Genomic DNA, 24,217 nt, shown 5'->3' with positions numbered 1-24,217 from the left:
AAAAAAATGAGTTCGCGTGTCACCTCTGACACGCGTGTCATAGGTTCGCCATCACTGGACTAGACTATAGGCTAGATTCTAGGCTAAAGTGCTTTACACTAAAAAACAGAATTCATAATGTGGCTTCTAAGCCTTCTTTCCAATCCACCTCTTTGCCACGGTAAGCGCCAGGGCAGCACATGCCTCCTGTTATTTTATTGCATGAGAACTTCAGGTGCTGGTAAGCCAAGTACGGACTGTCCTCGGGTGCAAGGACATAGAGAAGGGGCATTCTTCCCACAGATTCCCTCTGCTGTTTCTCAGTTCAGGGCACAGCCACACAGACAGGCTTTCTTAAAGCAAAGTGCACAGATCCTAAGGGTACAGCTCAATGAACAATCACAAAGTGAACATACCCTTTTGCCAGGTCCCAGCTCAGAAAACCAAACCAGCACCCCAGAAGCTCTTTGGTGCCCATGCCTAGTCACCACCTCTCCACCTCCAAAAGGGCAACCACTGGCCTATTTCAGGCAGCATAGACGGCCTGTTTTTACACTTGATGTAACTGGAATTAGTCTGTTCCCCACTGTGCCTGGATTCTTAAACTCATCATCACATTGTGAGATTCACCTGTTGTTGTGTGTAACGAAATCATTCATTCTCACTGCAACATGGGCTCTCTTGCAGAAAGAGTCCACATTTGCCTATTCTGCCGCTGATGGAATTTTCGGCTGAGTCCAGGGTCTGCACATTTGACTATAGTAGACACCGTCCAAGTTTTTCAAAGTGGTTACACCATTTTATATTCCAACCAGAAACACTAGAAGTTCTGATGGCTCCAAACTTGCTATGTCTGCCTTTTTTATGGAGTCATTCTGGTGGCTGTGATGTGGTAATGAGGTTTGATTTAAATTTTCATTACTGGGACGGTGACTCAGGCAGGGACTCGGGATTCCAGGGAAGTCTCCTAGCCTGGGATGGGATGGAATGAGGGTAGGGGCTGAGCTGAGTCTTTTTAAAGGAGCAAGAGTCAGTCTGGTGACATGCAGGGGACATGGCACTTCAGACAGAGGGGAGAGCATAAGTAAAAAGAGTAAAAACAGAGGAGAGGACAGCACCGTGATGGCGAACCTTTTGAGCTCGGCGTGTCAGCATTTTGAAAAACCCTAACTTAACTCTGGTGCCGTGTCACATATAGAAATTTTTTGATATTTGCAACCATAGTAAAACAAAGATTTATATTTTTGATATTTATTTTATATATTTAAATGCCATTTAACAAAGAAAAATCAACCAAAAAAATGAGTTCGCGTGTCACCTCTGACACGCGTGTCATAGGTTCGCCATCACTGGACTAGACTATAGGCTAGATTCTAGGCTAAAGTGCTTTACACTAAAAAACAGAATTCATAATGTGGCTTCTAAGCCTTCTTTCCAATCCACCTCTTTGCCACGGTAAGCGCCAGGGCAGCACATGCCTCCTGTTATTTTATTGCATGAGAACTTCAGGTGCTGGTAAGCCAAGTACGGACTGTCCTCGGGTGCAAGGACATAGAGAAGGGGCATTCTTCCCACAGATTCCCTCTGCTGTTTCTCAGTTCAGGGCACAGCCACACAGACAGGCATCTAACCCTTGCCAGGGACCAGTGGCCAGGGCTTCCCTGGAACAGACCTGCCAGTGCCTGGGACGTGGTTGAGGTTGGGGGAGAAAGTCCAAACCAGGGATGCTAATGAGCAATTGGCCTTTCTTATAGCTTCGGTGTGATTCGTGGAGCACATGGATTTGGGAGGACGAGTTCTCGCATCGCCAGGACTTTGGAGCGGGTCTCTGGGCCACTGGGCGAGAGAGGTGTAGACGGGTCATTTTTCACTTGGTGAAATGCCCGGAGCCGTCTTCTGGCCTTGGCAGAACAGCTCCTTTTAATTTGTTTCCCCTGACTTTCACATAAATTCGTGGTAAGACAGACACACTGATGGGAAGCTTGCTTCTCCTGGGGTGGTCACTTCCCTAGGAACAGTTGCCCGATCAAAGAGGAAACTCTGTGATAAGCACAACCTTCTTCGTGAGGTGGGTCTGAGGTCCATGCTCACGTCTTGAGGGAGCCAGGCCACATTGCTGGGAGGGGAAGACTGTGAGAGGAAAGCGCCTGCAGGATGATATACATGCCGAAGCCAGCGGCAGGCGTATGAAGCAGTGACTTTGTGGGCTGACAAGTTGTGTCATCCCGTCCTCTGAGAATGACACATAGTAAAACTGCAATCATTCCCACACTCTTACAGAACAGGGAGTTTTGGTTCCTTGAAATTTCTGGTGAACTCAAGTATGCCTTTGAGTTTCAAATGTTCTTGAAAAATCCGTGCTGGAGAAAGAAGAGGAGCAGCAGCCTTGGAGAGCCAGCACAACATGATGAAGAGGGAGGGAGGGAGTCCCAGAGTGAAGGAGGAACTCAGGTGGCTGAGAGGGGAGGTGGACAGTAGCTTAGCATGAAACCCCACTGGCCAGTCTGCACTCCCCGCCCAGCCTGCAGGGGCTCTCAGCCTGGGAGGAGTTTCTTGGACTCCAGGTTCTGAGTAGCAGGTCAGAGACTGAGTCCTGAAGAGGCTTGACTGAGCATCGGTTGCAAGGAGGTCCAGCACTGGTTCTGGAGAAGACAGAACCAGGGTGCTGCCTGCTTTGCTTGCCTGTGTCCCAAGCAGCTCCTTCCGAGGCAGCCGGCGCCACATCCAGCCCACGCAGGCCCCTTCATCCCTCTGGCCGGCAGTCCCAGAGCAGAGGCGAGGCTGAGGTGGACAAGGGGAGTGTGCAAATCAGGTTACTGGCCTCCTTTGTGCATCGTCAAAGGACAAGGGGAAAGTGGAAACGATGTCTAGGTTTCCACTGGTGCCACCTTGCCACTCACAGGGGAGACAAAAATGTTCACTGAGACTGAGAAATAAGATTTAACATCATTGTATTTATTAGGTTCGGAAAACATACACATTCACATCCTTTTGAATACAGTACATTTGGCACAATAATGTTTACAATGAAATAACACTAATGAATGGCAAGAGATTAAAATTACATCCAGAAAGGGGAAAAAATGTACAAATTAAAGCATCACAATACAAAAAAAAGAAAGAAAATCCTTAAAATTGAATACCTTTTCTATTTAGCCAGAATTATTTTGCACATAATTTAAAAAGAGGTAATTTCTTTTTTAGCTTTCTTCTGTTTTTCCTTAAAGCAAGAATGCATTGATTTTTTTCACCTTTGGAGGAAAAAGTTATGTTTCCACTCCACAAGGTTTCTCACTTCCATCATGAGAGAACACAGGAGGACAGCTATCCTTCATATGTGTTTTGGCTTTTTTTTTACACTCCATTTTTCTTTGAGAGAGAGAGAGAGAGAGAGAGAGAGAGAGAGAGCTGGAAAGATTAGAATCAGCAGAAATGTAACAGTGTGTCTGCTTCCAAACGCTTGTGAAAACTAAAATGAAGCAATGAATACTCAAGGAACACACAAGCCTTTTCCTATAGACAACATGGGATTTGAATCCGCCAGTGTGAGAGCTTGACCAGCTCCAGCCCCAAGGAGGAGGCGTCCCAGCAAGCATGGCGCTTCGGGTACTGACGGGGTTGTCACTGGGCCAGGCAACCTATTGACTGACTGCCTGGAGCTGCTGGGTGGAATGTATTCTTATTTGACTTCCCAGCAAAAATGCCAGTTGTCCTGTTGAAAGGGTCCAACCCCCGCCGACATGGGACCACCACCACGTCCTTGGACAAGGCCATTGGGCATTGCAGTTGGAGCTGGCCTGGTTGTTCAAAGTTCCTCATGGCCAGGGAAGCAGAGGAAAAAGAGAGAGCAGTAGTGAGGCATGAGTATGATGGGCAGTATTGTCATGTCTTCCTAAAAAAATGAGATGATGCCACCATGAAGATGTTTCTGTGCTTGTACTCAACTCCAAAAGATAGTCTCTCCCCAGCACGTCAAGTTACCGAAGATAAATTAAATTAATCCACTGTTCTTCATCACTTCGCTGGTGTGCCAAACACACAAATTGATAGAGCATAGTATTTGAAATTATCATAAGAACAGATAATAATTACACCTGAGTTTTTAAAAAATAAAAACAAAAGAGAACTGAATGTCACCATTAGTAACAAAGGCCATGACCCGCCAGGTGCAAATACGGACAGCAACTCCCTATGGGCTCGAGCTGGTCACTGTCCAGGCTTTGACACCACCATCCAAAAACATTCCTTTCTCTTCCCCATCTCTATCAGGGCAGAATAGAGCCCAGGAGAACTATATGTGAGATTTAATATAGCTTAATATATGTTTACATCTTTTAAAACAAACCAAAAAGAAATAAACAATACACAGGAGCTCCCTGACCGCCCCCCCCCCCAAGAAACAAACACAACTTATCTCTCGGTAACTTGAACCAATACACATACAGAGTATTGCACCTGGACGTTATTAGAATTATTCTTTCATAGACTAAAGTTTTATAATATGCCTGAACATGCAGCAGTTGATACCTCTAAATTCAATGAATTAATTCCACAGGCCTTGCAGCAAACACTATATACAAAAATCTCAAATGTACAAAAGGCAAAAAGCTTCGTGGGTGCCACTTTGCCACTCACAAGTATATATATTTAGGGGCAGCTGGGAAATCCACGTGCAACAGTTGGAATGGATTCCATTCCCTGCTAAATCAGCAAAATAGATAATCAAATGACCTCCGGGAAACATATACACAAAGCCACAGAGAACTCTTGGGAATAAAAGAATGTAACACTGTTAGCATATCTACAGGAGGTAACATCGCATCCATTAAATAGTGTCCACATGAGGTGCCTTTCCGCGTCACACAGGAACAAGCCTCCCAGTCCGTCCGGCCACATTGTCAGTTTCCAGGCAAGTTGCTTTTCAGTCTCTTGACACGCTCTGCAGGACTCATGTTTAACCTCATTCTGCTTGTTCCAAAAGCAGGTATTTCATATTCAACTTTACATGTTTAATGTTTAAAAACCACAACACAGTAGTACTACCATTTTGTAGAAGTGCGCAAAAATAACACACTGCTGCAGAAAATAAATAGAGTTTATGCTGGGAACTCAGGACGAAACTGGAAAGAGAATTTGGGAGCTGAGTTTTTCGAGAACCCCAGGGTCGTGGCCATCAGGGCGGCGGCCTTCGTATTCAGGCAGAATGTTAATAACGAGGACCACGCTTGTTTCCTTTTCTCTCAATTCGTACAGCCCCCGTGTGCCACCAATGCATTAGGAGTATAAAGCTTGGACAACTGGTTTCTCGTTGCATATTAGCCCTTTAATATCAACCTGTATTAACACTGGAATCTGTATCTGTTGGCCAATTAGCAAATTTGAGGATATCTTTTCCAAACGTTAAGAGAGTGCAAAATCGAATTTTCTTTTTCAAAAAGAGTAATTTCTTCCACAAGATACATGCTTCCACAACTTTGGCATGCCCCCAAGCCAACACCAAAGCAAGCAAGAATTAGCCATTCCAGACACACCACCACAGGCAGCCAACCTGCGCATCGCCCAGTCTCTCTCCTTCACAGGCACCTCAGGGCGCCCCCCTCAGGCTGAAGCAGCAGTCTCTTCCCCCGCACAGAAGGGCAGAGGATGGCAGGCGGGGAGGACTGGAGGGATGAGAAGCAAGAGTTGTTGGAATTCTACGTTCAATTGCAGAGCCCGAGTCTTCTTGTTTGCCTTTTACATTTTCCTTTGCAGTGAAAGAACTGAAGTCGCTTCACTGCCAGGAGCCCCTGAGAAGTAGAAACAGGCTCCCCAACAGACCAAACACAGCGACGTGTCCAGCTAACTGCCGGCCCAACACGGTGCTGCTTTCCCGGTGAGCCGAGAGCCAAGAGTGCCTTCTGGTCACCAGGCAGGAGGAGGCAGGAGCTGGCCTGGGCTAAGGGAATGCAATAAATAGAGTGGACAGGGATCGGGGCTCCGGGGAGGAGAAGTAGTTCAAGACCTTCTGAGCCTCTGGAAAACAGCCATCTTCACGGCACCCCTTCTTGCAGCATCACCAAACTCCACCTGGGGGGCGGGGGGGAACGCTCAGGGCATTAGGTCTTCACCAAAGTAGGAGAAACCTTTGAATTCCTCCTGGTTGATCTGCTTCACAATTGCTTCATCCACAAGCGTGAGTACTGGCTCTTCCCGGGTAAAGTCTTGGTCAAAGTTATTGACGTCTCTTTTGGTTTTCTGTGAGAAGAAAAGAGAAAGCACTGACTCCAGGCTGACCTCCCTCCCCAGGGCCCCCCACAGGGAGTGGGCATCGCGCTGACCAGCCTCTCGCCAAAGCAGGCCACTAGCTACTGAGAGCAGACACAGAGCTGTTCCAATGAGGTCACAATGGATGGCCCCAGGACCAGAAGGCAACAGAGGACTTGGAAAGGAAAAAAAATGAATCCAGGTGAGAAGGAAGGAGGAGTGAAAGGGTACGATGGAAAAGCAGGGAAGTGGGATTCCCACAGACTGTGTGTGTGTGCATGTGTGCGCGTGTGTGTATTTGGGAGAGTGGGATGCATAGCTCCCATCTCACACTCCCCCTTCCAGCGCCTGCCCTAACCCTCTGGCTTCATTGATATCTCCTTCTCTGTAAACATGGTAACAAACTCAAATCCCCTCCCACAAAGTTTCCAGTGCTTTTTCTCCCCTATAGGTAGACCCCCATAACTTTGCCATGGACAGGGGTGGGAATGTCTTCTGGGAATCCTGCCTTGGTCCTAAGCTGCTCTCACCATGAACCCTATTTTGTGCTCCCATATTATTTCTATTGTTACACTCAGCACTCTAGCTCGCAATGAATTATTTATGTTTTTGTCTCGACCAAGAGGTTCTTAAAGGCAGGGGCCTTATCTTACTCAACCTTGGGTTCCCAATGATAAACGTGTACTGAATAACTGATGGTGCAAATAAACCCACCCAGTTCAGAAGGACCCCTCCCTCTCATCCCCGCCGTTGGAGGTTCAAGCTACCAAAGTAGGGTTTAGGGCAATCACACAAATCCTGGTTGGGGGAGAAAACAGGAAGTGTATCTAATGCTCTCTGCCTCTAGGGGTTTCCAGTTGCTTTGGGAGCCAGTCTTCCTGCCGGGACAGTCTGCATTGGTTAGACAAACTTGCATGGAGAAGTGAGGGCTTGGCTGAGACTTGAAGACTGAGTCACAATCGTGTTGGTAGAGATGGGAGACAGGCACCTTGTCAGGAAGAAAAATGGGACGAAAGCAGGGGGCAGGAGCAGGAAGGATGTGTACACAGGACAATGGGTTCCCCACGCTGCCTGGGGCAGAGTCCAGCGTGAGGATGGCGGGAGGCCAGAGTGGAGTCCGACTGTGGAGCCTTCCAAACCAGGCCCCTGTCCCCCACAGTCCACAGCGCAAAGCTGAGAAGATGGAAGGGTGCCGGTAATACTTTTTAAGAAACAGACTGACTGGTGTTACTCAGGACCAGAGACCTGGATGATGGAATCAATTTTGTGGAAAGATTAGCATTATTATTTGTAGGAGGCATACTATTAATAGGTGCTTTGATCTGTAGAAAATAGTAACTTAAAATATGTGAATAAGTAGTCTATGAAAAAAGTGGTTTTGAGATAAAGCTTTATTGTGTACCCTGTGCCTTGCCTGCATTTGCTATGCACGTTGGCAAATTAAAGGCTCTGAGACATCCTAGAGCCAGGAAACCCAGTTCATGTTGCTTAGGTCAGCCCTCCTCAAACCCGACATAGATTTTCTCCTGAAGCAGAGTTCCGCAGAACCCGGCTTGGGATGCTGCTTTACAGTTGACAGCACCTTCATGTTCATTTGCTCATTAGATCCTTGGAACGGGGTATTATTATCCTGATTGCACAGATGAGGAAACCGTAGTTCACAGAGGTGACTTGCCAGAGTCAGCCAACTAGTTAAGAGCAGAGTCAGACTCAAGTGCAGGTCCCAGTGTGATGCCTCCAGTGCCTTGACTGGAGAAGTGGGAAGCCATGGCCAGGGTCAGATTCTATCAGGAGATATTTAGGTAAAGCCGCTAGACTGCAATAAAGCCAGGAAGGCTTGCCAGCGGGCCAGCCTGGTGGCACCGATCTGCGGGTGGAGGAGAGTGTGCGTGATGTGGACCGGGCGAGCTCAGCAGGGGAGACTGTGTGCAAATTGTCCAGGACTGAAATCAGAATCAGATGGGCAGCATGGAGCAGGGATGAGATAATCTTCCAGAACCCATCAGGGCGGCTTGGCATCTTCTCCCTGGGCTTGAGCTGCACAGTAGGTAGGTGTCAGAGACCTTGGAGGGGTGACAGAGGGAGATACAGAGAACCTGAGTGGTGGGGACAGGATCTGCAGCTGAAGGAAACATGTTGTCCTTGAAATGGGCAAGCCTAGTGGCTTAGTCACCTCTACAGGAGGGCTGGCCCCAGGCACGAGGACTATCTGTTTCATATCTCTAGTGTGTACAGAGCAAGAGGAAAATGGCCGGAGAGGAGATGGACGTCAGAGGGGAAAAGAAGCCCATCCCTCACAGTGACTCACATGGGACTTGGGAGGGCCGGTACCGGGAGGGCGAAGGTGTAGTGATGCCTCTCCCGAAGGTCTCTATTGAAGGAGGGATGGGTGCACTTTGAGTGGGGAGGGGTTACAGAGTATGGGCCTGCGATGCGGGATGAAATGAGTCCAGAAGGAGGTGTGGGAGGGGGAGAAGGTGGCGATGCCTCGGGAAGTACTGAGGATCATCCCAGAAGGCAGCCATGGGCATCCCTATTAGGGGCAGGAGAGCAAAGGGGACCGGCGGGTAGGAGGGGCAGGAGTTGGGTGAACAAGAGAGGCCAAGAGATGGGGCAGGAGGAAAATGCAATGTAACATCACCAAGGGCGGGCCATGCCCAGGTCTCCTGTCCTTTCAGGGCAGGACCCCCTCCGTGCCGGCTCACTCTCACCGGTCACCGACAAGGGGGAGCTCCCAGGGAATCTGCAAGGCTCTGGCATCGGCCCTCCCTGTTTATCTACTTGTTCGTGCTTCACCTTTCAGTCATTGGTGTCTATTAGTCATGGACACGGGTTTTGTTTCCTGAGGTCAGCTAAGCATGTGACAGACCTAGATTCCATACGATATCTGAATTTCACAACTCGCTGGTTATGTGCCAGGAATCAGGCTCAGTCAACACAGCCAGGAATGCCATTCTCCGAGCACCTCTAGCTCCGTGGCAGGCTACCTTGGGGAGCCATCTCGCTCAGCTCTGGACTTTCCAGGGGTCAGAATCGCCTGTGGCATCTGAGCGAGGTGCCATTCTTTAAGAGCTCTACAGGAAAACGTTCTTGGCTCATCCACCCGCTTATGCAACCTGGCCCAGGCCCTGTTTTCCTTGGACATCTTAGGTGCATGCCAGCTCCTCCTTTCCACGTCAAATAGCCAGCATCCACACTATGTGCCATTCCTGATTATTCACCTTAGAGACGTGGGAAGTTTTCCAAAGCAGTTATCTCTGGGAAACATCACTGCCTAGTCATAGCAGGTACTAGTATGCAGCAATGAACATTCCCAAATTTGAGGAGAACTGGGGATTATATCCTTCACTCACTGATTTTATTCTTTGGGAAGCTGCTTGCCTCCCTCACAGGCACAAAACTTGACTCCAAGATTCCAATGGGCAAACTCCCAGAGACACTCCCTGGTCCCCTAGCCCCTTGGTCATCCCAGACGCCTCCCTAATGTCTAAGCCAGACTCAGCCCACACTGCACAGCCTGAAGGGTGACACCGTGGCACGTGGAACAACCTTCTAACTCTTCAAACCATAACTTCCCATGAAGCCATCCCCCAGCCCTTGGCCCACACCGAGGAGAGGCTGCATAGAGGAGGAGAAAGAGCACCCGCTGACTTCTTGTCCCTGCACTGTCCCTTTCTGCTTATATGACACCGTGTGAAGTCACTCTTTGAGCCTTGATCTTTTCATCTGTAGAATGCAGGTGGTAACAGGTGCCTTGAGAGGCCAAATGTTAGGTGCCTCCGTGCCCTTGATACTAACAGGCACCCAATAAATGTGAGTTTCCACTCTGCCTCTGAGTTTCAGAGCTTGTGTGCCATGGGCAGGCACCACGGGCAGCGTGGCTGTTACCCAGCACAGTCCATGTGATCTGCCCATCAGCGCCATGCGCTGCTGGGGGCAGGGACTACATCTTACATTTCTCTGTCTGCCTCCAAATCCAAACATTCCAGTGCTTCCTCCAGTGACTGAGGTTCTTCTATCAGCACTTCGCTGCTCTTGGGGAAAGCCCAGGTTCTTACACACACACACTTCTAAGGCCCTTCAGGATCTTGTCCCTGCCTATCTGCCCAGCTTCATTTCCCATGCAGTTCTCTGGACTCGTTGGCTGTCTCCTGCCTCCAAGCCTTTCACAGCTGGTCCTCTGCCTGGAACACCCTCTCCCCTCCTTGCCTCCTGCCCCATGCCCTCGTCACTGAGCTGACGTCACTCCACAGCCTTCTGAGAAATGGCATCTCAGAAGCAAAGCCACTGAGCTCATCTTACAAAGCACTCCGAGGCCACTGAGCCCTGGGTCTCAGCCGGGTGTGCCAGGGCTTGGAGCCAGGCACAGACATGGACAGGCATGCTTCCTCAGTGCTTGCTTCCTCTATGGCCAATGCAAGTCTCTCCTGGCCCTCCCTGTACTGAGGTCACAAACACAAGCCCTCAGAGGAGCCAGTGATGCCTGCTTCTGTCTCCATTCGATCGTCAGGAGAGAGCAACAGATAGTTCTGTTTTAAAGCCCTAGAGAACCACCTGATTACAGGCTGAGGCACGGGACTGGCTGTCATGTGGCTGCCTTGCTGTCCCTGCCCACCTCTTCACCTCTGCCTGGAATGACAGCAAGAGCCTAGGTAGAATGACTACAAGCCAGGGGTGTCCTGCCCATGACTGTGACCAGCACTGGTCACCAAAATGCCAGCTTTCCTCAAGGTCCCATATCCCGTTCCAACTCCCCAAGTCTCCCCTGACACCAGCCTCACCCCATCTCACCCTCTTCCCAGCCCCCATAGTACCTCCTGGATCCCACATTTGGTCCCTTCCTCTAATAGTCTACGTGTTTCCTAATATTCTCTCATATCCCTCCAGGTACCTAGTGCAAAGCAGGATGCACAGCAGACACCTGATATCCATTTGCTCAAAATAATTTCATTTACTGTAACAGTCAAACCCAAAATTCCTCCTAGCTTTGAAATGTCAATAGTCTTATCTGCACTCCATTTTCCTTTTTTACAATATTCTAAAAGAAAAGGCAAGAATTTCAACAACGAGAATGCTTTCGCAACATCAGTTAACTGCAGCCTGGCTCCATAGTGTCTTGCCTGGCTGGAATGCTGGGTTGGAAAAGAATTTCAAGTTAACTACCATTTACCTAGGAATTTCTCTAAACATAGTCCTCCATCCCCCTCCCCTTTAAATTTTGTTAACCAGGAACTGGCCATACTCTTGGACTTCTTTTATAGAAAACAGAGCAAAAGGTACAGATAATTCATGCTGCCCTGGGCTGCCCACAGAACCGTCACAGCACCTGTCTTGTCCATGTCTCTGTGGTTCCCTACTGTCCTTCATCCACCTCCTTCTTAGAATGTGGTGGCCAAAGCTGATCCATTCTCATCTGAGCATTGCCATGTTCAATGGCATGACCCTCTACCTGATGGAAACCCTCAAATTAAACCGATGTCTAAGATAGTTATCAAGGTTTTATCATTTCTTACATAGCTGTGATAAATCACAGTTGTACCAATCCAATGGAACCCTGTTATAGGTTGACTTGTGTCCCCCAAATAGATATGTTGAAATCCTAACTCCCAGTACCTCAGAATGGAACCTGATTTGGAATTAAGGTCTTTACGGATGTACTCAAATTAAGAGGAAGTCACTAGGGTGGACCTTAACCCAGTATGATTGGTGACCTTGTAAGCAGGGGACATTTGGACACAGAGATAGATATGCTCAGAGGGAAAGTCACGTGAAGAGCCATGGTACTGCCATAAGCCAAGGAACATGTGGGCTACCAGGAGCTGAAGGGGATAGAAAGGACTCTTCCCCTGTGGGTTTTAGAGGGTGCATGGCCCAGCTGACACCTAGCCTCCAGAAGTGAGACACTGCATTTCTGTTATTCCAATCCCCCCAGTGTGTGATATTGTGTTGTGGTAACCTTAGGAAACGAACACATACCCCCAATTCCTAAAAATTGATTTTTCTAATCTAAATGTGACCCTTTATGTTTAGCCTTGATTTCTTCTTATTTTGGTATTTATTTCTAGCCTGTCAAGATCACCATAAATAATGATTCTATAATTTCCCTCTCTGAATCTCGATTTATTTAGCAAAAAATGGGGATAATAAATATACCTAGATTGCCGAGGGTTTTAAGAGAGCCTCTAAGTAAAGCTCACTTGAACTCTAAAGTACTAGGAAAATGTCATTTCAATTCTTTCATCCTATCTTTATCTGCTATATCCTTCAGCTTTTGGTCACCCTAATATTTGATTGCATGCCTCCCATCTCTCTATCAAGATGCTCATAAAAATAGTATGTAAGACGGGGTCAGGCTCAGAACCCTCTACCTTGCCCTCTACAAACAGCGCTCTGACAAAGCTCACATCCAGCCCCGCCAGCACACTTTGGGAGTGTGGTTAAATCCACTGCGAGTCAACCAGCCATGGTCACGTTTTCCATCTTATCCAGGAGAATGATAGCAGAGGCTCATGTTAGGAGGAATATTACCTTGTTCATCATGTTAGGAGAGATTCATTTTGTTCAGGAGGATGATATCAAAGACTCATGGCAGATCTCCTAATTTTTAAATGAATGGGTTGCATAATTCTCCAGTTTGTGAACTCTACTTGGCAAAGTTGCTTCCACCTTTTAGGGGAGCAGAAAATCGAGACCCCTTTGCTCTTTAAGCACAAGTGATTAGTTTCATGGCATTCAACAATGGGAAGCCACTTGGTTCCTGGCCAATCCGTGGTCCAAAGGAGACAGCCATGGTGGCCTCGGTTGCTGGCATGCAGAGGTGAAGAGCCACCAAGCCTCTAAGGGCCCCATGAGTCTGGGCTCCCCAGCGAGAGTGGCGTCTCAGGGTGAGTCCCACCGGCTGCACCTTTCATTGCTGGCGGTGCCCAGGTCACAGCCCGGCCTGGGAAGCTCCCGGTTAATTACATGGATGCTGCTGAGTCCCCAGAGGAGGCAGAGGGCAGTTGTTTTTTTCACACCGGTGAGCTCACCACCCTCCAAGACCAGAAACGAGAGCAGAGGAGGGTCCATTTCCCTCTCAAATGCAGCAAAGGAGCTCGGAAACTCCTGAGGCCACTCACGAGGAGGGTCATGCGCTGCTACGTGGGAAAGGAATGCCCCTTCCCGGGGGAACCGCCCACAACCCAGGCTGGTTCCTCTCCCACAGCTGGATCGCCCCATGCGTCTCTTTCCTGGCCTCCTCGTCAGTGTGACTAGGTACTGACTTACTCCATCACTGTTTTGGCCACTGGGCTGGAAGCTGGGTCTGTGTGGCTGGCTGTTTTGTACTTCTAGTACCAGCACAGTGCTTGGCACAGCTTCAGTGTCTTCATGTGGAAAGTAGAATAAAGCTCACTTTTCCTAAGTGCCTTACCTGCCTGACTCATTGAACCTCACACACAACCCGACTGGAGGCCACAACCCCCACTGTTAAGATTAGGAACCGGCTGGCCCAAGGTGCACGCCAGCCGGAGGAAAGAGCCAGGAATGAATTCAGCTTGTTCTGACCCCCAGGCCCTTGTCCCTGGCGTGTGGCGGCCTGCCTCCTGCCGAGAGGCGTCAATGCGTTCACGTGTGCAAAGGCCTGAGTGGCTCTGCCAGGAGTGTTGCTGCCGTGTTACAAAGAAAGAAACAAACAGCTGCGTTCTGCCCTGTCCCCCTCACCATGCACGAGGCCGCCATTCCCACGACGCCTATTGGGGTCATCTCTTAGACATCAGGGTGAAGAGAGGCATTGCCCTTCAAAACTTTCCATTATAAGCAACAGTTAAAAATGCATTTTATATATGACCTCGTGCACAGCACCTCATTGTAACACCCTAAGAAAAGATTCAGCAAGCTCTAAACTACCTTTATTCTGTGTGATGCATTCCATGTTCTGGTCTCATTTCCCTTCTCTTCCCTTCCCTTCCCTTCCCTTCCCATCCCATTCCATCTCATCCTTCATTAAAAGTTTGTCTGCACCTGGCACACTAAATTGATTTTACAACCCACTGTTGGGTAGACCCCGAAGCAGGATAAAGGGGCACTCAGTAGTGGTGCCTGGAACTGAAAAGGTGTGGAAAACAGTGTGGATATCCAGGAATAAAAAGCCTCCGGAGGAGACCGTGCCCTGCCTGCCGCGGCCTGCCTGAGGCCTGAGCTCCCGAGCCAGGCCCCGCAGCGAGCTGGCCCCACGTAGCAGACGTGCCGCGGCAGGACCCGTGTCTCCTGCTGAATGTGTTAGGCACAGAGTGGCAAACCTGGCCCCGTTCTGCCTCTAACCCACGGGACCCTTGCTCATTTATCAGCTACTTTTCAAAGCAGTGTTATTATTGACAGCTGTTGGCTTTAGCTTTCCAGGGATAACTGTTGGTACCCAAAGGAAAAACTTTGCAATCTGGCCCTGGCAAGGCCCTGCTCCTCCACTCACAAGTCTTTTCCCTCCTTATTTTTGAAAACATTCTAGATAGAGATCAGTTCTTTTGGCCCAGGATTCATTATTGCTCTGCTTGCTGCCTTTGAAATAGGAACTGTAAACACTGTAATATATGCCTCTCAAGTCAAGATGAGGTCACCCACCTCCTTTTACCATTAAATGATTTCAGGTTTCCTAATGCAGGATCTTGTTGCCCCCAAATTCCCAGGCATAACCTGGAATCAGTCTTGGGCCAGAAAAGGTGAGAAGAGAACTTAGAAATGGAGCTAAGAGAGAAACATTCTCTGGAAAAACACTGTAGATCTACACCATTCATTCCACAAACATAGAGTAAATTCCTACTATGTGCCAGGAGTCACTGCCGAGGATGCAGCTGTGAAACTAACAGGTAAAAAGCCCTCCTGCCCCACCAGCATGGCTCAGAGGTTGAGCGTTGACCTGTGAACTAGAAGGTCACAGTTCGATTCCTGGTCAGGGCATAGGCCTGGGTCACGGGCTCAATCCCTAGTGTAGGGCATGCAGGAGGCAACCAATCAATGATTCTTTCTCATAATTGATGTTTCAGTCTCTCTCTCCCTTTCCCTTACTCTCTGAAATCAATAAAAATATAATTAAAAAAAAAGAAAAAGCCCTCCCCTAACTGAGTAAGCAGATCTTGCTAATTGATGTGAGTGATGGACACATGGGGATTCTCTCTACTTTTTTCTCTACTTTGGTACATATTTGAAATTTTCCATAAGAAAAAGTTAAAAATACAGTCCTCAAATTGCCAACACATGATGCTGAATGAAAGAAGCCAGACACAAAAGAGTGCACACTACACGGCTCCACATACATGAAATCTAGAAGAGAGCTGTCTACGGCGCTTGGGAACCGCTTGGGCGCTGGAGGCGTCCTCTTTACTCATTGTGCTCGGGGTTACGTGGGTGCATCAGTTTGTTAAAACGCATCAAAATGTACACTTGAAGTGAGTAAGTTTTAGTCTATGCACATTTTATTACAGGAACGTTGACTTTAAAACCCTCAAATCCCTGTGCTCCAGCATGTTGAAATGCAGTGTCTGTGGCTGGCACAAATCTTCAGGATTGTGTAAGGTCCCATTTTCCAGGAAGGGAGCAGAGAAACTCAGCGACTTGCTCGGGGTCTCATAGATACCAACAGCAGGGACCAGCACCCAGCGCTGCCCAGCATTGTCCTCTTAACTCATTGCTTGTGGTACAGCTGGGGCTAGATTTTGGAATCCCGTGTTTGGGGTGGCTGTACTCTGAAGCATCAAGGGGAACACCCACATCCCAGGACCTGGGAACCTATAGCCTAGACCTGCCACGCCTCTCCAGGAAGCAACACTCAATGAGAGGCCAGCAGCTGTGGGGAGGGAGAGGGACAGTCTGTGCCTGATGCCCAAAGTCAAAGCCTGGTTTATTTTGTAAGTCATCTCAGTTGATAAGCCCTACTCTGGCTTATCTTCCCATCTCTGTACTTAAAGCAAGAAACATATTTCACTGTCCTGGCCATTCTCTCCACTCCTCCAGCTGGGCTCACCTAATACAGGGCATTGACATCCAAGCTCTGTGCTCCGAGGAAACCACTTTGTGATTAAAGTAGGTCCCAGCAAGGAGGAGCCAGAATAACAATGGAGGCTCAGTGGCTGCAGCTCGCGTGGGCCAGGTCTTCTCACTTTGAAGAGACTGAGGTTGATGTGGAAGCTTAATGAAACTGCACAAATCTATTGTGTGTTTGTAAAATCCCAGAATTCAAAAATAACACGAGTGTCAAGTTTAGGCCAAATCTCCAATTATTACCATTGGCTACCCCAGCACACACAATGGAAAGTAAATGGGGACTAATCACCGCGCCCCCCCCGCCCCCCCTCCCACTCCCATGGGTTTCCAAGTGCTTCTTTCCTCTATGACAGAAGTGCCCTGGAGAATCAAGGTCCTGGACTTGGAGGTTGGGGTGAGTAGGGGGAACCTGATCAGCTTGTAGAAGGTCCCTTGGTGCCTGCACCCTTCAAAGAGCAAATTCTGGCTTCAGGGCTAGAGGACCAAGCCCCTCCATGGGGAAGGTTTAACGCTCTTTCTGCTTTACTTTGATGCACGTTACTCAGCCTCTGATGACTGTACCTCCACTCCTGACTGTCAGGCCACCCTTTAGTCTTCTCTGCAGAGATGGGCAGGAGGGCACTGTTCAAGTGGCCCTACCTGGTCAGGATCTTCTCCAAGACTGCAGGTGGGAAGAGGTCCTCGTGACACACAGAGGCCCTGCCTCCCAGCCTGTCTGGGGAGGCTTCTTCTTCATGCCATCTGTTCCCCTCTGTCCTCTACCAAACCTCAAGACACCCCTCCCAAAGTCAAGTCCTGGATTTACCCTATGACCTAGTATTCCTCAAGTATTTATGTTACAGCATGGTGTCCTCACTCATCTGAACTCCTGGCCCCTCCACCCCTTTGGAACAGGGATATTGCTCCATGCAGCCTCCCTCTGCCTAGACCTCCACTGTCTCCCTCGCTATCAGCATCACACCATCCCGGTGCTCACTGTACATCAAGGACTGTCTAATCAGTTCACACAATTCAGCTTTTTACTCTTCACAGCAACCCAGTGTGGTAGATACTACTATTCCCAATCCATGGATTGGCAGACTGAGGCTCAGAGAGATGAGATGACTTTCCCAAGAGCCTACAAACTGGAACCTGGTCGCATCTGATTCTACAGTCTCCAAACCTCATACCGCCTCCTGCATTCCTGAAGTGTTAATTCTGGGAGTCTCAGGATGAAAGGAAGAGGGGCTTTAACAGGCTGGGTGTAGGGTGGTGAATGGACAGATAGGAACTGACATGTACTGAGAATCTACAGTGAACAAAGTATCTTGGGCTTGTTCATGATTCTGTGAGTGGGTATTCTCATCCCCATTTCATAGGCAAGGAGGTTGGGGGGTGGGAGGCTCAGGGAGGCCAGAAATTTGGGGTTGAAGTGAATTTTCAGGTTCACATGGCTCTCCTATAATAGCAATTTTACTCAACCCCAGTCTCTCTAAGGTCAAAGCCAGTACCATGCTCACTGTACCATGCCACCACAACTACCACAAACGGGTTCCTGGACTTTTCCTGTGCCTTCCAGCCCTGCATCAGAGTCCTAGCTCTTTGAGGGACCTTGCAGCCTCTTGGATGCTAAAGGCTCTCACTATGCCTGGCTGGTGTGGCTCAGTGGCTGAGCGTTGGCCTATGAACCAGGAGGTCACGGTTTGATTCCTGGTCAGGGCACATGCCTGGGTTACGGACTCAATCCCTGGTGGGGTCTATCAATGATTTTCTCTCATCATTGATGTTTCTACCTCTCCCTCTACCTTCCCCTCTGAAATCAATAAAAATATATTAAAAAAATAAAATAACGGCTCTCACTACAGCATGAGCAGTCAGGGGGTTGTCGTAACTGATGGGCTCAGGAGTTGTCTGGGTCGTGCTTCTGCTCTGCCAGGTGGAGGATGGGGACAGCCTGCAATGATCACCTGGGCTCTGTCTTTGTGGTCCATGCCGTCAGGTGGTCCCTGGGCAAGGGGGCTGACTTTAGGGGAAGGGGCTGCCTGTTCAGCAGGGCTCCTCCTCAGGCCACGAAGTTGGTGAGGGTGTGAGGGTCTCAAGCCCACTTCCCCGTTTCCTCCCAGCACAGCCCAGTCATGCAGGAGCATGCAGGAAAGGCCTCCCTGGGCGTCCCGCCATGCAGTGTGATGGCTGGATGAACACGGACCATGAGGTTGAAAGGGGCCTCCATGTCACCGGGCCTGAGGGCTCACCTACCTGGAGAGACTCCCCACTCTGGAGGCCTTACCTTAAAGAGGGACATTCACACTGAAGCAAACTTGAAAAGAGAGAACACGCACACAAAGAGAAGTTTACTTGGCCAGCATTTCCCTCGTTGCCTGTGGCTTTCTCTGAGGACAGCTAGGTTTCTGGGACGCAGATCTCCCTCTCCTCCACTGGCTTCCCCCAAAGTCCTGGGAGCCATAATCTCAGAGCCTAATGCTTTTTTTGAATGAGGAAATGGAGGGGGGACAGGAGGAGTATGCAGGAGGGAAGCTAGGAGGGAACAAAATTCCTCCAAGATCTGCAAGGTCAGAAGATGCCCTTCAACCACACCAAACATATCTCTTCTGCCCTCCATGGTCCCAAAGAAGGCAAACCCACCAGGAACATAAAAGCTAAATGTGCTACTTTTATTGGCAACCAGATGAGGCCATCACCTTGGACCCCCATCCCCAGTGGGACAGACCAATGAATTCTCTCCCTGGCTGCTTGCAACCCACTGTCCTGGCTACTTCTTCCCAATGGGAGCCCCTCCAACATCAAAGGCCTTGGCTCCAGCCTTGCTGGCTTTTCCTTTCCCCCACCCACTGCTGGGTGCCTGCCACTCACTCTGTGTCTTGACTCTGAAGCCAGCCACCCCAGAACATGGATTTTAGTGCCTGGCAGCACCAAGTCTTTGGTTTAGTGTTGATGCACATGACTTGTACAACATCAGTAGAGTGTGTGAGTGAACAGGAGGAGGATGAAAGGGAAGGTGGAGGAGGGGGAATGTAAAATACAGCTGGAGGATAAGCGAGAGGAAAATTGTGTGGAAACAGGGGCCACTGAAATTGTTTTGGGGTGAGGCCAGTGCAAAGAAGCACACACAAACCTGAAGGCAGGAAACCCTGTGAACTAGTGACAGCTGGGGAATCAGGGCAGGGGTTAGACGAGGCTCAGGCGCCAGGGAGCAGATATCTCAGTTTAGCAAACATCTCAAGAAGCCAAAGGCCTGGAGGGGACAGCAGCCAGTGGAGGTATGCGACAGAACCTGACCAGAGGCCAAATTCCAGCTGTGAATCTGGACAATCTCCTTGGTGCTATCTTCAGAGGGTGAAGCCGGGGGAGGGGACAGGAATCAGGCCCTGGAGCTGTGCCCCCCCTCCCACATACTCAGCCCCCGTGGGGTGATCCAGGGACCCCAGCCTCGGCAGAGTACAGACCCGCTGTGCCCACCAGAAGGCTCTGCCAGGAGGGGAGCCAACTTGTGATGGGAGTGGGAGTGGGAGTGGGTAGGACTCTAGAAAACATGTCACTACATCTTGGCTCTTCTTAGATCCTAGACTGGGTGACTTGGCCTTTACCAGCCTCATCTCCACCACCTACCACCAGGCAAAACCAACCCCTTCCTGACTCAGACAGACACCCCCCTCAGGTTCAGTACAGCCAGCTGGGTAGTAGGACAGTAGCTACCCAGCTGGTTTCTGGGATTGGTGGCATTCGGATGTGATGCCCGTGGGCGAAGGGAGGGAGCGAGTGGAGCTAGCCCAGGACAGGAGAGCACTCCCTCACAGTCCCAGGCCCTTGACCGGATGCCCGGGAGCGTCAGCCCAGACCAGGTGTCTGCACCTGGTTTCCTTGCCTGCTAAGTCATGCACCGCCTTCTCAAGGCCACCGCCAAACGCAAGGCTGGTGATGTCTGCTCAGACTTGCCTCCCCTTCTCACAGTCTTTCCTTTGACTTGAAGTCTGTCCTTAAGATGCAAGACCCTCACTCTGACCATGGCTGCTTGCAACCCACTAGCCTGGCTGCTTCTTCCCAATGGGAGCCTCCATACCAGCTTTCCTCCATTTTCTCTGTCAGAACCTCTCTCCCCCGGCTCTCCTTGAAGGCACCGGATGCATCCTCAAGTCTCTGAAATCCTGTCCTTCGAGAGAACTCCCTGCCCCATGAACAGAAGATGGCTCTGTGGGGACAGACCTCCGCTTCCCAGGGTCTCTCTAATGGCCAAAGACCTATCTTGCCTCAGGGTAAGGCTGGCCCTGCTTATGGAGCCCAGAGCCATCCTCACTGGGGGTTTCTGAGCCAGCCAGGCATCCACAAGAGCTAATCCTGAGTGTGTGTGTGTGTGTGTGTGTGGGGGGGGGGGTTATAAAAGCTTTATGTGAGTTTTCACATTGGTTGTACAAGGCTTTCAGAGATGAGAAGTACAGTATAGTCATCAGAGTGGTGGGCTTTAATGCAACTTAAAATCCACCTCTGCTATCCACTAGCCCTCTGATGACTCAGGGTCCTGCCGTTAACCTTTTTCAGAAAGAGCTTTCAGCTTAGGGGCAGGTTTGGGACACCTTTCCAACCTGCTAACCAGATGAGGATTATTCTTTTCTGTCCCAATTTTGATATTTCTCCAAAGAGAAATCTCTAGTCTGACGGATTTAATGTGATCAGATATTTGAATCATTTAAGTCTCTCAAGACCTGTCATTGAGAACTCTGTAAGGATGGACATCATTCCGCTGGAAATGTGATCAGAAACGCCTTGTTGCGCCAAATAAGGTTCCCTTTTTAGCGCCTTCCTTCAGATGTTCTCATTCTCTCCTCAGACCGGCTTGAAACCAACTGAATAAACATCCTCTCCCCTGCCCCCAGGTGGCGAGGATAGCTCTGGAGGTCTGTGGAGGGTGAGTGCACAGAAGACGTTTCCAAGGCAGTGATGGCGTGGGGCTTCGGGAAGGCTGACACTTGAAGACTGGTGGGCGCTCCTGACAGCCCCTGCCCCTTTCCACCGCCATCCTACCCAGGGGTGGTAGGGCCTCTGAACCGACTGGAGCCCCTCAGCAAAGTAAGCACACAGAGTATTGTCCTCTGCTCCAGGTGGGGGTTCTCTGGGGGGCCCAGGAAGGAGAGCATAGTCCCTTAGCTCCAGGGGGAGATGAAGTCCCACCTGGCCCCAGCTGGTTTCAACCCCTGACCCAGGGAAGTACTCCTACTACGGGTACCTGAGGGCCCCCTCACACCTGTGCCCACAGGAGCACCTGCACTCCTGGCCAGGGACAGCGGTATGGGGATCCCTGTCTGTCTGGGCCAGGTGGGATCGGTCACGCGCTTGGCCTCCTGGTTCCTTCCTTCCTGTCTCCCATCCCTCAGGCCTGCAGAAAGCTCACACCTGCCCCACACCTTTTCCTCACTCTGGGAGGCAGGGACTGCTCCAGGGTCACTCCTCCCTGGTCTGCACTTTCACTTGGCTCAGAGCTCAGACCTGAGGGTGGAAGCCCCAGTGAGGAACCCCAGTTCTGTTAGGGCTTTTTGGGGACCAGCGCTTCTCAGCCTCCTGAAATCTCAGGGCATTCTCCTCTGCTGGGTTTGCGCACTGTTCCCGTCTGTTCTATGTCAGTGAGAGACTCTTCTCCATGAATCCACACCTAAAACTTACTTCCTGGTGCTTTTTATCATTAAAGACCTCCCTAACTGCTTGCTTCCGTGTGGCCTCTTAGCAAAAGTGAGGCCTCGCAGCAAGACCTGCTGCCTGCCTCTGCCGTCCCAGGCCCTCTCCCCTGCATACCCCTTGTTGATGGTCCCTGGGGGCTTGCCCTGTCCTATCCACCCTCCTTGCCACAGGAAGGGGCTGCTCCTCCAGCCCTGCCCTCCAAAAGCTTAGCTTTAAATCGTTTTGTTGACCTGAAGTTCAAATTGAGGTTTAACTCATTTTGTAGACCTGCGCTGGCCGATCAGTCCTTGATCTTGTACTGGGTTCCTGTGTGTAGGGCCTGGATTCTTTACTTAGCTCTACTTCCCAATTTTATTTGGGTTGATTAACTTAGATTAAGCCTAAAATAGCATGTCACCCTCAGATCAAGACTCTAGTTCCTCCTCCTCTGCCTGGCCTCCGGTTCCTACTTCCCCTCATTTGTCAGGGTCAAGGCCACCTGCACAGACCCTGGGCAGAGGAGGCAGCCTTCGGCAAGCTGGCACTCACAGCACAGGCTTGGCACAGCAGGCCCCAGAGCTATGGGGGAGATGGGCAGGGGTGGGGATGATGTTAACAGGGAAAGGAGGTGAACCTAAATCTAGCCTGTTCCCAGCTGCGTGCTAGCCGGTGAAAAATCATGAAACCAAAGGAGAAGGCAAATGAAGAATGGTGACAGGACTGAGTGTCAAGTGACCGTCAACCTGCCATGCTCTGGACGCTGGCGTCTGGCTAAGGCCTGGACCAGGCCCTTTAGCTGAGAGTTACCCCTCTGCACTAAGGTAACATTTCTGAGAAGCACAGCAGTATCAATAATCAATAATCACTCCTCAGAAAACCTTCTGGACTATAATGGAACCCTCTCTGAAGTTTCACAGAGCACAGGAGGCTCATCTGTGTAGTTGGTAGTGAGGAAGGAGGTGGGGTGACAGGACTGATTGGGGCTTCTGCCCAGTAAATTCCTATATTACACATCTTTCCTCACTCCCAGTATGCAGGTCAGCTGGCTACCAATATTTTTAGCCTCATCATGCTAAAAGCCAACAGAATTAAGATAATACCTCTCCCACACACAAACATACGTGTGCACACACATTCTTACTAATTTTAAGGAGAGCAGAGCCAACCCTGTCCCCTTCCAGCAGAAGGTCACTGCCAGGACCCGGTCTTGGCTCTGCGTCAAGCCCAGATTCACTAGTTCTAACTTCTGAGCTCAAACACCCTTCACTGACCGCCCCTGGCCCTGCCCCCACTCCTGCAACCACCACTGGCATCAACCTAACAGGCCTAAGAGCCTGGACAGAAGTGTGTGCTGAGGCTGGAGTAAAGTTGGAAGGGAGATGGGACAGAGGGGACAGGTGATCTCTGATGTGGCCTCAGGAAATGGCCTCGTACAGATCTGGCCCCTCAGGGGACAGTCCCCAAATGTCAGTTACTGAGTCACAACTTCATGCTCTGTGCTAGTTCCACATAATGACTGTGACTATTATTTAGTTAATGTTTTTCTTTAAATGGACTCACTTAAAAAACAAACCTGTTTATTTATAAAGAAACCTTCTATCACCACCATACATGGAGAGCTAGTACCATGTGCAACTTCTGATCAAAATAAGTAAGTAAATCTCCATTAAAGTAAGAAATGTTCTTCTGTGTCCCATGGCAATCCTCATCTTGATGACGGCTGCAGGTGGCACATTTTCTACAGTAAACTCTTAGGGCAGCAGAGACTTTCTCTCAGGGAGCGTCTTGGCTCCCTCGTGCCTTGTCATTTTGGTTGTGAGATGTGCCCAGACCATCTTCCCTCTGCATGGTACCCAGGCCCGGCCCTCGGGGTGGGAGGAGCTCTGGGCCCTACTTACAATTCGAGGTTTGAAGGGTGGCTTGATCTTCTTCTGCTCCAGGAGCACCCAGTCGATCTCCTTGAAGAACGGGTGCTGCTTGATGGCGTCCTCGCCATTCTGTGCTGCCACACAGCCCAGGCGCTTGTGGGGGTTCTTGGTCATGAACTGCAGGGATGAGGACATAGAATTAGTGACAAAAGCCTGACAGGCCCTGGCTGTGAGGGAAAGACAGCAATCAGCCAAGGCAACATCTTCAGCATCACCTCCCTAGCCTATTTTCTGCACTTTCAGGGCCTTCGCCCTTCAGGGTAGTTGTGAACTCGCCCTTCAGGGTACTTGTGAACTCATATAGAACTTACTATTTGCCAACCACCATTCCAAACAGTGTGTGTGTGTGTGTGTGTGTGTGTGTGTGTGTGTGTGTGTATAAATTCATTTCAGCCAAATGCAAC

At 49.8% G+C, this 24,217-nt stretch overlaps 1 protein-coding gene across 3 annotated transcripts in view; it reads right to left on the bottom strand.

Annotated features, from left to right (window-relative positions):
- Positions 1–2,913: 2,913 nt before the first annotated feature.
- Positions 2,914–24,217, bottom strand: part of PRKCE (protein kinase C, epsilon) — a 447,587-nt gene continuing 426,283 nt past the window's right edge. Inside the window, exons 15-17 of one of the 3 annotated variants that reach the window (XM_005864781.2) lie at positions 23,784–23,930; positions 18,506–18,535; positions 6,137–6,213 (exon numbers count right to left, since the gene is read on the bottom strand). In XM_005864781.2, coding sequence (XP_005864843.1) covers positions 18,521–18,535; positions 23,784–23,930 — 162 coding nt within the window. In that variant the 3' untranslated portion in view covers positions 6,137–6,213; positions 18,506–18,520. Of the gene's footprint in view, positions 6,214–18,505; positions 18,536–23,783; positions 23,931–24,217 lie in introns of all 3 variants that reach the window. The other 2 variants (XM_005864780.2, XM_005864779.2) reach the window with 2 other exon arrangements.

This window comes from Myotis brandtii, unplaced genomic scaffold (assembly GCF_000412655.1).
Source record: "Myotis brandtii unplaced genomic scaffold, ASM41265v1 scaffold191, whole genome shotgun sequence".
Lineage (NCBI taxonomy): Eukaryota > Metazoa > Chordata > Mammalia > Chiroptera > Vespertilionidae > Myotis > Myotis brandtii.
This window is presented reverse-complemented; position numbering and strand designations above follow the sequence as displayed.